Below are 12,280 nucleotides of genomic sequence, written 5' to 3' on the forward strand. Positions count from 1 at the left end.
TACTAGTTATAGTTAGTAGTTACCCATCTGTAGCCTGACCCACTCAGCGTTGACTTGAGAAATTAATTAATAACTTAGAGTGGTGCTAATTAATTGATTGTTTTGCAAAAACAAACTAAAATAATCACTGAAAAGTAAGTGTAGTACTTTAAAATTTTTGGCTTATAATCGAAAATTTTATTTTTAATACATTTTATTTAGCGAATAATAGATAAAAATGTCATTTAGAAGATTTTATATTAAGAAATGAAATTATTTTTTCACAATTTTTTTTTCAAGTCATTCAATTATTGCCGAGTCTTAATTTATTGTTGTGATTCTTGTAGAGATATTTAGGAACAATAAGCAGATAATTTGGCAAGCAGGTAATTTGAGGGTTATATTCTGAATTTGAATTTTTGAATCTGAATGTTAAAGATGATACAAAAGAAAACATAACGCTGTTTGTGTTAGTTGAGGGAATTTGCAGGCATTGCCAAAGTGACTGAATTATCATCTTGCCCAAGCAAGATTTAATAGTGCTTCTGTTCACTTATCAGGACTACTATCGTACTGTGTAAGTATTACTTCGTAATAAATGTTTGTCAGACTTACAAACTGTTCGACAATTTCATTTTAGATAACAGTAAGAAGTTCTCAAGGTATACCACGAGCTATGAAATAAATTAATAATTCCTACTTAGATGACTGATTGAAAAGAGAAATATTGCGATCGAGTCAAATTTTCGAAAATAAGGGCGATATTGAATCATTTTTTTAAAAGGTCCTACTGCAATAGTCATATTTTGAGTTATTTCAAAATTTAGGCTGGGCTCAGTTTGGTAGATTTTGGGAAAAAGTTATGATTCGTTTAAGGATAAGACGTCAGTGGTCGCTTGACCCAAACGTTAAGAAAAGATGTAGAAGCTGACTCTCAAATTTCAGGGGGTTTAGAGTGTCACACTCTACCATAAATAGGCAATTTCATAACATGGGAATGATGCTGAAAAGCTCTATGACTATACGCACCCCAGCAAAGGCCATAAGGTTGATGTGTTTTTAATCTGAAAATAAAAAAATCAATTAAATAAAGTCTTTAATGAGTTTAATCTTGTAATAGAAAACTTCAATTTAAACTCTTCTTTAGATAAAGAATTTTTTTATTGTTATATAATAAGAAAGTTGGATATTTGGTCGTGGTTACAATACTTCCAGCAGTGGTAGCTGAGGCCAAATAAAAATAATTTTCTTTTAATGTTCAACGTTTCAGACACCTCTCCTTTCCAGGACCTAAAAAAGGGCACCACAGGTACCCAAAATGCCCAACATTTAAGAAACAATTTTTAGCCCCAGCCAGCCATTGCAGTTTCTTCTAATTCTCCGATATTAAATTATCTAGGGGATTAGATGTAATAATAAGAAGTGTATATTTTAAAATATCACCTTTAAATTAATAGTACCAGATAGTATTGACCATTTTCGGATCTATTCGTAGGTATCAATAATCAGGGTCAAAGAAAAGGTGTACAAAGTGAACGTTCTCTTAAAGCAGATGTAATCTTGTTGTGTAAGAAGGTTCTGCTGTGAATTTGAACTGCTATCATGTATCTGAAATTGGAGGAGTTAGATAAACTTTTCCGAGCTTTATTCAAGAAAAAAATTATGTTTATCCAGGAAGAGAGGTCAGAGATTTTGTAAGTAGGTAAAATTAGGTTTAAACAAATGAAAGCTTATGTGCAAAATAAAGCATTAGAAACAAAGTTTGGTAAGTGAACTGTGTACTCACTTTACTGAATTAAAGGTTTGACTGAGGACAAACATACTAGAGCTTATATAATGAAACTATTACACAGATTCAGGGCTTGCCAAATTACAAACACCGCTTTTCTAATTTTAAACAGATAAAGTTATCACCAAGCAGAAAACTTGAAAAACAACCATTTTTATTAGAATTTATTGCAGTTCTTGCAGTACGTTCTGTTTTATATTTAAAACAAAACAAACTTAAAGCATTACAAATTCACTGGAACCTTATCCATAGCAGAAGATGAGCAGACTGACAGTTGTCTAACAAACCTTAAAGATGGTTTGTTTTCTACTTGTGATGGAGAAAGGCACCAAATTTGAAATTCTTACGTGACCAAGAAAGTCAGCTGATTGTTTTTTTATAAAGTTAAGTCATTAAAAATTAATAGTTCATTTGAGAACCTTGGAAAAAATAACTAAAAGTAAAATAAAATCACAGCGAGTAATTACTCAGATGTGGAATCAATGTCTCCATTGGAAGAAGTCGCCTTCTTGTCATTAATAGGTGGTTAGGCTCTCCAGAAATAGCATCTCATATCAGTTCTAATTTAACAACTCCAGACCTTAAGCAAGCAGGAGCATCGATGCTAGTTCTGCAACGGTTCCAGGATCCCAACTATAGGGATCGTTTGCAAGTATCAGAATGAGCATAGCACAAGGAGATGGAACGGAGTATCACAAAGCAATTCCCTTTGTAGCCAATTCGAGTAGTTGTCCCCTTACGAGTCTACAACTTACGACCAGCGCAGTGTGCATCTTTCACCGTTCTTAAAGTTATGGAAGGGAGCCTTTTCAGAGCTCTCCTTAAAATTCTTGAAGTTCCTCATCTCTGAAAAGTTTCCCTGTTAAGAGTATGTTTATTCGAGAAAGCATGTTAGTATCGATACTTTGTTGTTTGATAATGGATGCCTAGAATTTTGTTTTTTACATGGAAAAAGTTATGTTTCGAGCAAAATGCTCAAAATTAAAAAAAATAGAATTAATCATTAAGTTCATATACCGTTGCAATTGATTACAACTTACTTAACACCTAACGGTAATCTTGACCTCCATGTGAAGAAGGAGAACATGTATAACTGATTTATGTTTACTAATTTACGCATCATACTCAAATTCTCGAAGTGAAAGGATTTCGGATTAATAAGTAAGAGTAAGACATTTTTTTAGTTAGTATTTTGTATCCAACAAATCGTTATGTAATAGAAGAAGTAAAAGGAATTTTTGTTAACTAGCAGTGGTTGCCCTGTAGTGATAATTATTAACCGCTATCTGCGACACGTCAACAACTAGAATTTAACTTTCATTTCAGTTATCTTTTGTTTGTTTTCTTATAGATGTGTTTATATTTTTGTTCATTTTGATATCTAGTTAATTCTGACATTTTCTTCTACTAGAATGCAGACAACAATAGAAAAATATCCTAGGAAAACAAATGTTTTCATACAGTATGGTACTTCTGGCTTTAGAACCAAGTTAGTATTGTTTACCATTTCTATTTTTAAATTTTGTTTTTACGATAATAAAGTCTAATCTATAAACAAAAATTGTTATGCAGTTTAGTGAAGAGCCCTCCAACGTAGAATTAGATAGTTTGTTTTTACTAATATCAGTTTTCAAGGACCATGAATCCTTTAGAAATAAAATATTTTAATTTTTACGGAGCTACTTTTTCGTTCTTTTTCTGTCTCTGAACCATTATCAGCAATGTGTCATCCAAAACAAATGGTATTTCGGATTTAATGGTGCAATCTTGATTAAAGAAGTGTATTACCTTCGCGTTCTTCACGGTTATCATAAGACTGTCGGGTAGTATGTGGCTTACCTTGATGAAACAAAGCTTCCTTATTATTGGCTAAAAATGGATAACCTTTGACCATTTTGAGTTCATTCTGTAGCCTTGGACATAAAACTTCTTATTAGACAGAAAGCCATCAAATTTCCTTTTAAATAGGCTAGAAAACGTACATTATGAAATTTTCCATGATTTTGCCTCATACGCAATTTTCTCAGCTCTGTCTGTGTCCTTCCTGAACTTCCCTGGAGAAACCCAATGTTCAACTCTACTGAAGAATTCTATGCTCATAAGGGACCGTAGCGCCCTGGCTTGCCAGGCAACCTGTCTGCAAAGAAAAGTGATTCTATTTTCCTCATCCTGAAAATTTGATTGTTAAAGACATGTGCTCTTTTGACTTGACACGGAGTGCGAGTAGATTCATAGTTTTTTCGAGTTGGGCGTAAAATTCGTAATATATCTTAAGATACAATCGTAATTGTTCAACAAAAAAAATTAAGCGATTGGTGAACTTATTGCGAATTGAAAGGGATAATAATAAAGCAATATCACGTTTGTGGGCAATAGTTGTTTTTAAATGTAGTTTAAAAATGTGAGGCTTCAGTAAAAAATTGGATCATTGGTTTGGATTATTACTTAGCTATCTTAAATTCTGGTTTATTAAAAACTGTAATGTGGATTATTTTCCAGAGCTGAACTATTAGATCATGTAGTCTTCAGGATGGGTCTATTGGCCGCATTGCGATCACGCGCTAAAGGTTCTGCGGCTATTGGATTAATGATAACAGCTTCACACAATCCAGTAGAAGATAACGGTGTGAAATTGATCGAACCTCATGGAGAGATGTTAGAACAAGAATGGGAACCGTTAGCTACAAAAATTGCTAACGCAAACGATGATTCTTTACAGGTGTTTTAAATTTTTTTCTTAATTTATTTTATTTTTTTAATACTTTCAGTGAATTAATAAGTGAAATGGATCTCAACTTATTTCTTTTCTAGGAAGAGCTAAGTAAGGTAGCCATGTTTGCAAGAATTGATGTAAATAGGCCTGCTACAGTTTTTATTGGCAGAGATACAAGGTAACTGCGTTTAACAGATGATAATATGTGCTAGAAAACATTCTTATATTAGGATATTAGTTAGTGCTCGTTGAATATTAATTTAATTGCGTCTCCTAGGTGAGAGAACTGCTGTGTAAAGGGCTGAAGCTCCCACTTTGTGATTCTGAACTCATTAGAATCTCTGACTCAAATTCAACTACCACATCTGTCCTAAGAAGTGGAACAATTCTTGTAACTGTTAGACAGTCACTGTAATGACACATTGCTGGATTATGATCCTCTGCTTTATTTTTTATTAAAAATTTTGAATCACTGTTAAACAGAGATGCTTGCTCTCTCAGATCCGAATAGCTGGGAAATGTCTTTTGAAATTCTCTTTTAGGTTGAATAACTATTTGTCCGAAGTTGTTAAACATCCATTTTTATGGATATGTTCGGTGGGTTATCAACTGACTAAAATGCTTATTTCTGTCCATAAAACTTAAAAAGTAACTTTGTAAATAACTTTGTAGTTTAAGAAGACACATTTTAATAATGGATTTCATACCACATTCATTTTAAAATTATGAATTTTATGAGAAAATAATTAAGTAAAATTTATGAGAAAGTGAAGGAAATCAGAGTCTCAGACAGATTACTTCAGGTTTGAAGAGAAATTAGATTCAGGATCTTTGTTTGGCCAGAACAGGTTTAAATTAGCTGCTTCTCCAAACAATAGTCCGCTTTGTTCGGACGGATATGAAGCTCTCAAGAGTCTGAGCCTGGATTTTTGTTTTAGGCCAGGTTTGAGTTGATGTTTTTCTTTGGGGAATCAACATAGTAGTTCGCCCCTCGCTTCAGATAAATAATAATAACTGAAATAAATAAGTGCAACCTCTACAAGATTATATTAAGTTGTGAGTAAATTGTTCGATTTAAGGGAACAGACTGTTTGGTGGGGGTCTAAATGTTTTGTTATAAATTCAACTACTGTATTCTTAACTTTTATGACATTTTTAACAATGTTTGCCTTTTGGGTAAAATGATAAATACAATAATTAAATTAAAAATTTAAAGACACCTTGAACAATCTGTGTGATTCGAGTTTATTTAAATAATTAATTTTTGTAATTAAACTTGTTAACAGACCTAGCAGTTTAAGACTTTGTGAGGCTGCAATCAATGGAGTTTCCGCTTATGGTGGTCACCCAGTTAATTATGGAGTACTTTCTACGCCAATGCTCCATTATTTTGTTTATGCTCACAATTCGACAATCGGTGGTAATGGAGGTTCTGGAAATTGTGCTAGCGAGAGTCAAATGAGAGAGGCTTACTATAACAAACTAGCAAACTCTTTTAAGGAACTTCAGAAACGGGTGTGTATGAAGATAATAATAATTTTGGCTAAGACCGGATGTTTTATATGAATTATTGTTATTCAGTGATTGTTTTGTTTAAAACTAAAATTATTACTATTATTTCATTTATTTTTTAGAAAGAGCGTAGTGATAAATATTTACCGCAAATTGAATTCGATGGTGCTAATGGAGTTGGTGCTTTAGTGATGAAAGAATTATTACCTTACCTGGGTGATACGATTAAAATAAATTTCCATAATTGTGATACCTCAGACACTACAAAGTTGAATAATTTAGTAATTATTGATATGCTTAATTTTTTTTCCAACTTTATTCTTTTTCAGTCTTTAAAATCGCTATTACGGATGTCTGTTCTGTTTTCAGTGTGGTGCAGATTATGTGAACTCTCATAAAATGCCTGCAGAAGGTGTGAAATGTTCACCTTTTTCAAGAATTGTCTCAGTAGATGGAGATGCAGATAGAGTTGTTTATTCCTATCTAGATGAAGAGGGTAATTTCAATCTACTGGATGGAGATCGAATAGCCACGCTTGGTGTGTACCGTAAATGTTTCTGAAAACTGAAATAAAAAATCGCAGTATACTCTAACTATATAGTTCTACTAGTTGATGAATTGAGCTGTTGCTCCTGGAAGTCTAGACTTATTACAGATACCTGATTGACTAAAGTATACTCTCCTTATTACGATTATTTCTCGAGTTTTGGACAAACATCTGTAGCACCTTGTTGTGGTAAAAAAATATGGAGAGAGTAAAATTTTTTAGACTGATTGCATCCACATAGATCTGAAACTTGTATTTATTACATTTTGCAAGGAAAATTCTGTCAGGAGCTGTTCTGGAGGATTGGGGCAATTAAGCTACTATCTCTAAAGTGCTAATTTAATATTTTCGCACATGCAGTATTACCGAGGATTAAAAGTACTTGTAAAACTCAATATAAAGAAGTTTGCGTTAACGGAAGTGAGAATTACTCGAGTGGAATTTGTATCAATATCCATCACCGGACAGTGAGCTGTAAGAAGCTTCTAGGAAGAGAAAATCTAAGGGCCAGCAGCTGGATTCCAACCCGGGACCTTCGCGTGGGAATCCTATACTCGTACGCTAACCTCATAGCTAATCCCTTTCTTTTTTAAGCGTATTATATTGATTTCATTTGAGGGCAGTTCTAGGATAGGGTTTGGGTTTAAGTGTCAATTTATTAAATAGCAGGAAATTACCACCAATGCAACTGTACTGAATATGTTGCTAAAACTCAAAAGTTGAAGAAAGAATTTTCAATTACTTCAAGAAAAGAAACATGAGAGTTTGCTCACTTTTAGCCTAGACTTTTTTTTTTTATTTAATTTGTTTCGAGTTTCGCTGTTTGATGCCTATCAAACCTTATTTCATGGTTAAACAAACTAATATACTAGCATCATTAACTCGAACCAACTAATGCAATAGACTAAAAATCTGAAACCTTTAAAAAAAAAAATTAAGGTAAACAAAAAAAAAAAAATTCGTTTCTAAATTAAGTGGAAAATTGAAGGTATTAAGCATGATGTTTGTATGCTTATCCTACTGTCGTAAATAAAAAAATTAAATACTTTAAAATTATTTTTCGCGACAGTTCATTTGTAGTTAATTATTTTTTACAAAATTATACTTAGCGAAAGTTTTTCAAGATTATGCTTAGCGAAAATCTTGAAAAATTATTTTTTACTCTCGTCAAACCCGACGAGAGAAGAAATATTGCAACTGTCACTTCATACTAACTTATTGAAAACAAGATTATGATTGGTTTCCAATTATTTTTATTTCAAAATTTCCAATTTGGATTTTTTGTTTTTGTATCAACCAGTTGCCAGTTATCTAATGGAATTGGTGAAAGCATCTGGATTACCTTTAAATCTTGGAATTGTTCAAACTGCTTATGCAAATGGCAGCTCTACAAACTATATTTCAGAAATTTTAGTAGGTATTCCTGAGTTTATTTATTTAATTTTAAATAAAGATATGGCTTAGAAATTTAATTTTTGGCTTTTGGCAGAAAGTTCCAGTGTCTTGTGTACCAACTGGTGTGAAACATCTTCATCGTAAAGCTTTGGAATACGATATAGGTGTATATTTTGAGGCCAACGGACATGGTACTGTGGTATTTAGCAATAATGCTAGAAATTTGATTATCCAAGCCGGTAATGATCAAAGGTATACTAATTTTAAAAACGTGAAATATTTATTCTTAAAACCTGGATTGCTACTGTATTATATAGATGAATTTATTTTGTCTAGCTTGGAGGGAGAAAAACGACAATCGGTTTTACGTCTAAGCCAAGTAATAGAATTAATTAATTCAACAGTAGGTGATGCCATAAGTGATATGTTATTGGTAGAGGTAATATTGCAAGATAGGAATTGGGGATTGATTGAATGGCAGTCTTTATACAAAGATTTTGCTAGCAGACATTTAAAAGTTACTGTAATGGTGAGTTGTTTTTTCTAATAATTGTTTGCAAAATTTATTTAATGTTATTTGGGCAAGTTAATTTATTTACAATAACTATTTAGGATAGAAGCAATATCCAGACGACAGATGCTGAAAGAAAGTGTGTTTTCCCAGAAGGATTACAGGAAGAGATTGATAAGATTGTCCAGAAATTTAATAAGGCAAGATCTTTTGTTAGGTGAGTATATATATTTCTATTTACATTACATTTGGAATGTGAAGATTAGTTAGACAGGCAGTTAGAAATGAATTAGAACCATTTGTGGTCAATCGCGCTATATCTTTTCTTTACTCTAAATTTTCTTCATTCTTGTGTTTGAACTTTGCAGAAGCTGCTGAGTTAGAAGATTTAGGATTTTCGAATGATTTTGTTTTAATGAACCATTTACTTCGTCTAGAATCTATTTTAGATCTCTAGGGCTTATTAACTGTACCCTAGCATATCTGCGCAATTAATAACTAACTATACCCTATCAACCATCTACTTTATTTGATGGAAATTTAGATAAGGGTAATGCTTATAAATTTGATGAAAATATGTAATCATATATGTATATATACATTTTATTTTAGACCATCTGGCACAGAAGATTTAGTTAGAGTGTATTCAGAAGCGGAAACTCAAGAAGAGGCAGACAAATTAGCGGCTGAAGTGGGAAAAATTGTATACAATATGGCTGGTGGTGTAGGACCTAGACCTAAGGTTTACCATTTATGAATATTTTTATAGTAATCTATAAATAAATTACTATAAGAAATAGTATACAGGAGAGATTCAGCAAGATAAATAAATGCTAGATCAAGTAAGAAAACTATTTGGTTTCTTAACGAAAAAAGAATTACTATCTCTGTTTTTAGTGAAATTATTACTGTACAAAACTGCCTTGGCGCTTGTACGCTGAATACTCATTAAAGATTATTAGGAACATGAAAAAGTCGTGATATATAAGAAAACACCTTTAAAAATAGATTTTATTTTCTTTATTTTTAAGAAAATAAAATGGTTAATTTTTATATGATATTTTATTTATAAGAAAAATTGCATCTAATGTTTTTAATACTCTTTTTCAGAATATTTAATTTCATTAGTATCACGTTTCATTTATTGTTGAATAAGTTATCTTCAGGAATCGAAAATAACGTTTAATTAATGTTCAAAAATATGTTGAACAAATAAAATTTTGTAATCTAAGATTTTTTTAGCCGACTTTTGGCTAAGAAATGCTTATAAAATGACATTTTTTTAGTATGTGGTACGTTGCAATTTAGTTGGTAATTGTGATACTTGAAACAATAAAAAATAATTTAATTTTATAAAACAAATATATATTTTTATATATTTAATATTTTAGAACAAATTGCTTGGTTTCTGGTCAGCGCAGTTACTGTAAATAATTTTTATAAATTATGGAATTATAGGAAGGATACTTAGAAAGTATATAGGCAATATTTCCATTCTAAAAGATTGTATCGAGATTTACAGCAGCAAAAATTAATGTCAAGAAAAAAAGTTAAGTATAAGATTAGATCTAATTATTTTCTATTTTTGATATTCGAACAATTAAAAAAAAAAATTAAATAAAAAGTTCGCTTCTATACCATAACAATTAACTTCAGGAATTCTCACTTATGTATTTCCTTTTCCACGACTTTTATACAGCAAAAATAGGTTTCTATTAATGTAAATGAATGTTTATTGCCATCCTTCGGGAATATTAGAGAGTCTTCTTTAAAATGTTTTAAACATTTATTGGCGATCCTTATTTTGTTTTTGATCATCAAGTAATGGCATTGGCATTAGTTTTCTGCTATGATGCTACATAGTTAATCCGCAACATTCATATACACATGTATATATATTACATTATTAGAATTTTAAAAAATGTTTTTTTTTTTTTTTTTTGCTAAAAAAGCGTAAAATTTATCTTTTTGTGCGCTAATGCATTCATTACGGTGATCTGAAAGTCCCGTGTTAACGATCGGGACACATACTAGATAGCAAATTACTTACTTTTGGTAACTATAGATTTATTCCTGGGTGGCCGCTTATTGTCTAAGGATGAGGGAAAGAATTCTGTGCAAGACGACTCTTTAGAAATTAATAATTTCTCTTTTATATGTCGTTCTCTATCTTTCAAGGTTATGCAGGAAAAACAAACGATTTTTTTTTTCTGAAGTTAAACGTGTTGGCCTATGAAAACTAACATAACTTTACTAAATATAAGATGGGATATCTCCGTTTTGTTTAATGTCTTTCCGGAGTGCGAATATAACCTCTGCTCTCTGATTTTAAACTTTCAGTACGCCGTATCTCCAATGCAACCAAACTTGTTAAGTCCCACTGGACGTTGGAGATGCTTGAATGAGTCCCGATAAAGTCTTGACCAAGTGAAAATTTCAATTGCTTCCAAAAAGTTGTTCGTGCGGAGATGCCCGAGTTAATCATTTCCGTCTGCACTTTGTGTAAGCAAAAATTCTAAAGTGCGCGCTCTCAAAGTTCATAATATTTTATTTGCAACAAATTGATGAATCAATCTCATTGTGGAACTAACCAAATTTTCAAAAATTTATAGAACGTATGTAAAAAATAAATACGTTATCAATAGAGACGATCAAACTTCTCTCGAACCTCGAACAGTTTGTCTTGAGACCATCGAGTAATCTTTAGAACATCTGCATCTTCAAAACTTTTGATTGTGTTATATAATTGTTATAAACTCAGCAATGTTATGCACTGATCTCTTGACGAGAAGGACACAAGTTTGTGATCTGCTAGATGTCCTTAGGTTTTCTTTTTCTAAGTAAACTGTTTCAACACACTACTCAGTGTCTGTACTATGATGAGAATATTGTCCAAAAAACGTCAGTGTACTGGGAAAGCTTCAAGCACCAATGACCTCAGGTGATGACAAGTCTTAATTTAACCAAAACGATCTGAATCAACGGCAACATAAAGTAAATAAACCTTCAAGCATTCCATTAAACCGGTTCTCCCAAAGTAGTTGGATTTTTTGTTTGTATTTAAAAGTATGAAGAAAGTATATAAACTTTATTACAACATTTTAGCAATTTAATGAATTTAATGTTGCTAATATATTAGAAGTATTTATGTGAGGGGATGCGGATGAAATGAATACCACATGTTATTTTTATAATGATATGTTATGATGCAAGTACCTCCAGAATGCCCCATTTGACATTTAAAGATATTTTTATTTTACAAAGTGCAGAAACTAAAAGCTGACTAAGTAAGCAACTGTTTATTTACATTTTGTTTTCGTTTTAAATTTTATGAAAGTTCAAATTTTTAAAGTTAAAACTATTTTTGTATTAAAAGTGGTGTACAATAAATGTTCCTTTTTTATTATTATTATTATTTTTTTTTTCTATTTGAACAAAACTAAATTCTATAAGAAACCAAATTATTATAAGCATTGTCATCTATATTTCTTTTTCCAGATTTTATATTTGTTGTAAAATAAAGATATTGTACTTTTTAGAGCCTTGATTTTATTATTATTATTAGAATAATCAGTTAACATAAGTTACTATAATCCGGTCAGCGCCATCTAAAAATAAGCTCCTATAATAAAACGCACAGTTAAAAGTTGCAGTACCTCTGCAAGGACTACCAGTAGAAAGGAAGTTGATCTTTTTTGAATCCAAATTGGATTTATCCGTGTTACGTCTTAAGCATCAAGAATCACTTTCACCCAGTATTGTGAGATTTGTTGAAGAGAATAATCAAGAATTAAGTAACGATTTAACACTTTTTTGTAAGTCATTAATATCGAT

General features: G+C 31.4%; 1 protein-coding gene across 9 annotated transcripts; it reads left to right on the forward strand.

Annotated features, from left to right (window-relative positions):
• Window positions 1–5: 5 nt before the first annotated feature.
• On the forward strand, window positions 6–11,984 carry nst (phosphoglucomutase 3-like protein nst). Of its 9 annotated transcripts, none has more exons than XR_012453905.1 (16): window positions 6–134; window positions 327–556; window positions 1,475–1,673; window positions 3,180–3,257; window positions 4,268–4,487; window positions 4,580–4,659; window positions 5,768–5,996; window positions 6,116–6,274; window positions 6,363–6,531; window positions 7,841–7,953; window positions 8,030–8,187; window positions 8,272–8,464; window positions 8,548–8,663; window positions 9,059–9,288; window positions 9,557–9,738; window positions 9,838–11,984. XR_012453905.1 is itself a non-coding variant. In XM_074113641.1 (15 exons), exons 3-15 carry the CDS (start codon window positions 1,582–1,584, stop codon window positions 9,563–9,565), a joined length of 1,746 nt encoding a protein of 581 aa, XP_073969742.1. In that variant the 5' UTR covers window positions 6–134; window positions 327–556; window positions 1,475–1,581; the 3' UTR covers window positions 9,566–11,984. The 9 variants fall into 9 exon arrangements, 2 of the variants coding, with proteins under 2 accessions (XP_073969742.1, XP_073969741.1); XR_012453906.1 differs by having other exon boundaries at window positions 9,059–9,188; XR_012453904.1 differs by having other exon boundaries at window positions 9,557–11,984.
• Window positions 11,985–12,280: the final 296 nt, after the last annotated feature.

The sequence above is a fragment of the Rhodnius prolixus genome, unplaced genomic scaffold (assembly GCF_049639745.1).
Source record: "Rhodnius prolixus isolate KJV_2025 unplaced genomic scaffold, Rpr scaffold_7, whole genome shotgun sequence".
Lineage (NCBI taxonomy): Eukaryota > Metazoa > Arthropoda > Insecta > Hemiptera > Reduviidae > Rhodnius > Rhodnius prolixus.

Excerpts from the sequence above, each read along its gene's own strand:
- nst (XM_074113640.1), top strand. The coding sequence starts at position 1,582 with ATGTATCTGAAATTGGAGGAGTTAGATAAACTTTTCCGAGCTTTATTC. Across the intron at positions 3,258-4,267 it reads ACTTCTGGCTTTAGAACCAA|AGCTGAACTATTAGATCATG; the intron begins GTTAGTATTGTT and ends ATTATTTTCCAG. Across the intron at positions 6,275-6,362 it reads CTACAAAGTTGAATAATTTA|TGTGGTGCAGATTATGTGAA; the intron begins GTAATTATTGAT and ends TTCTGTTTTCAG.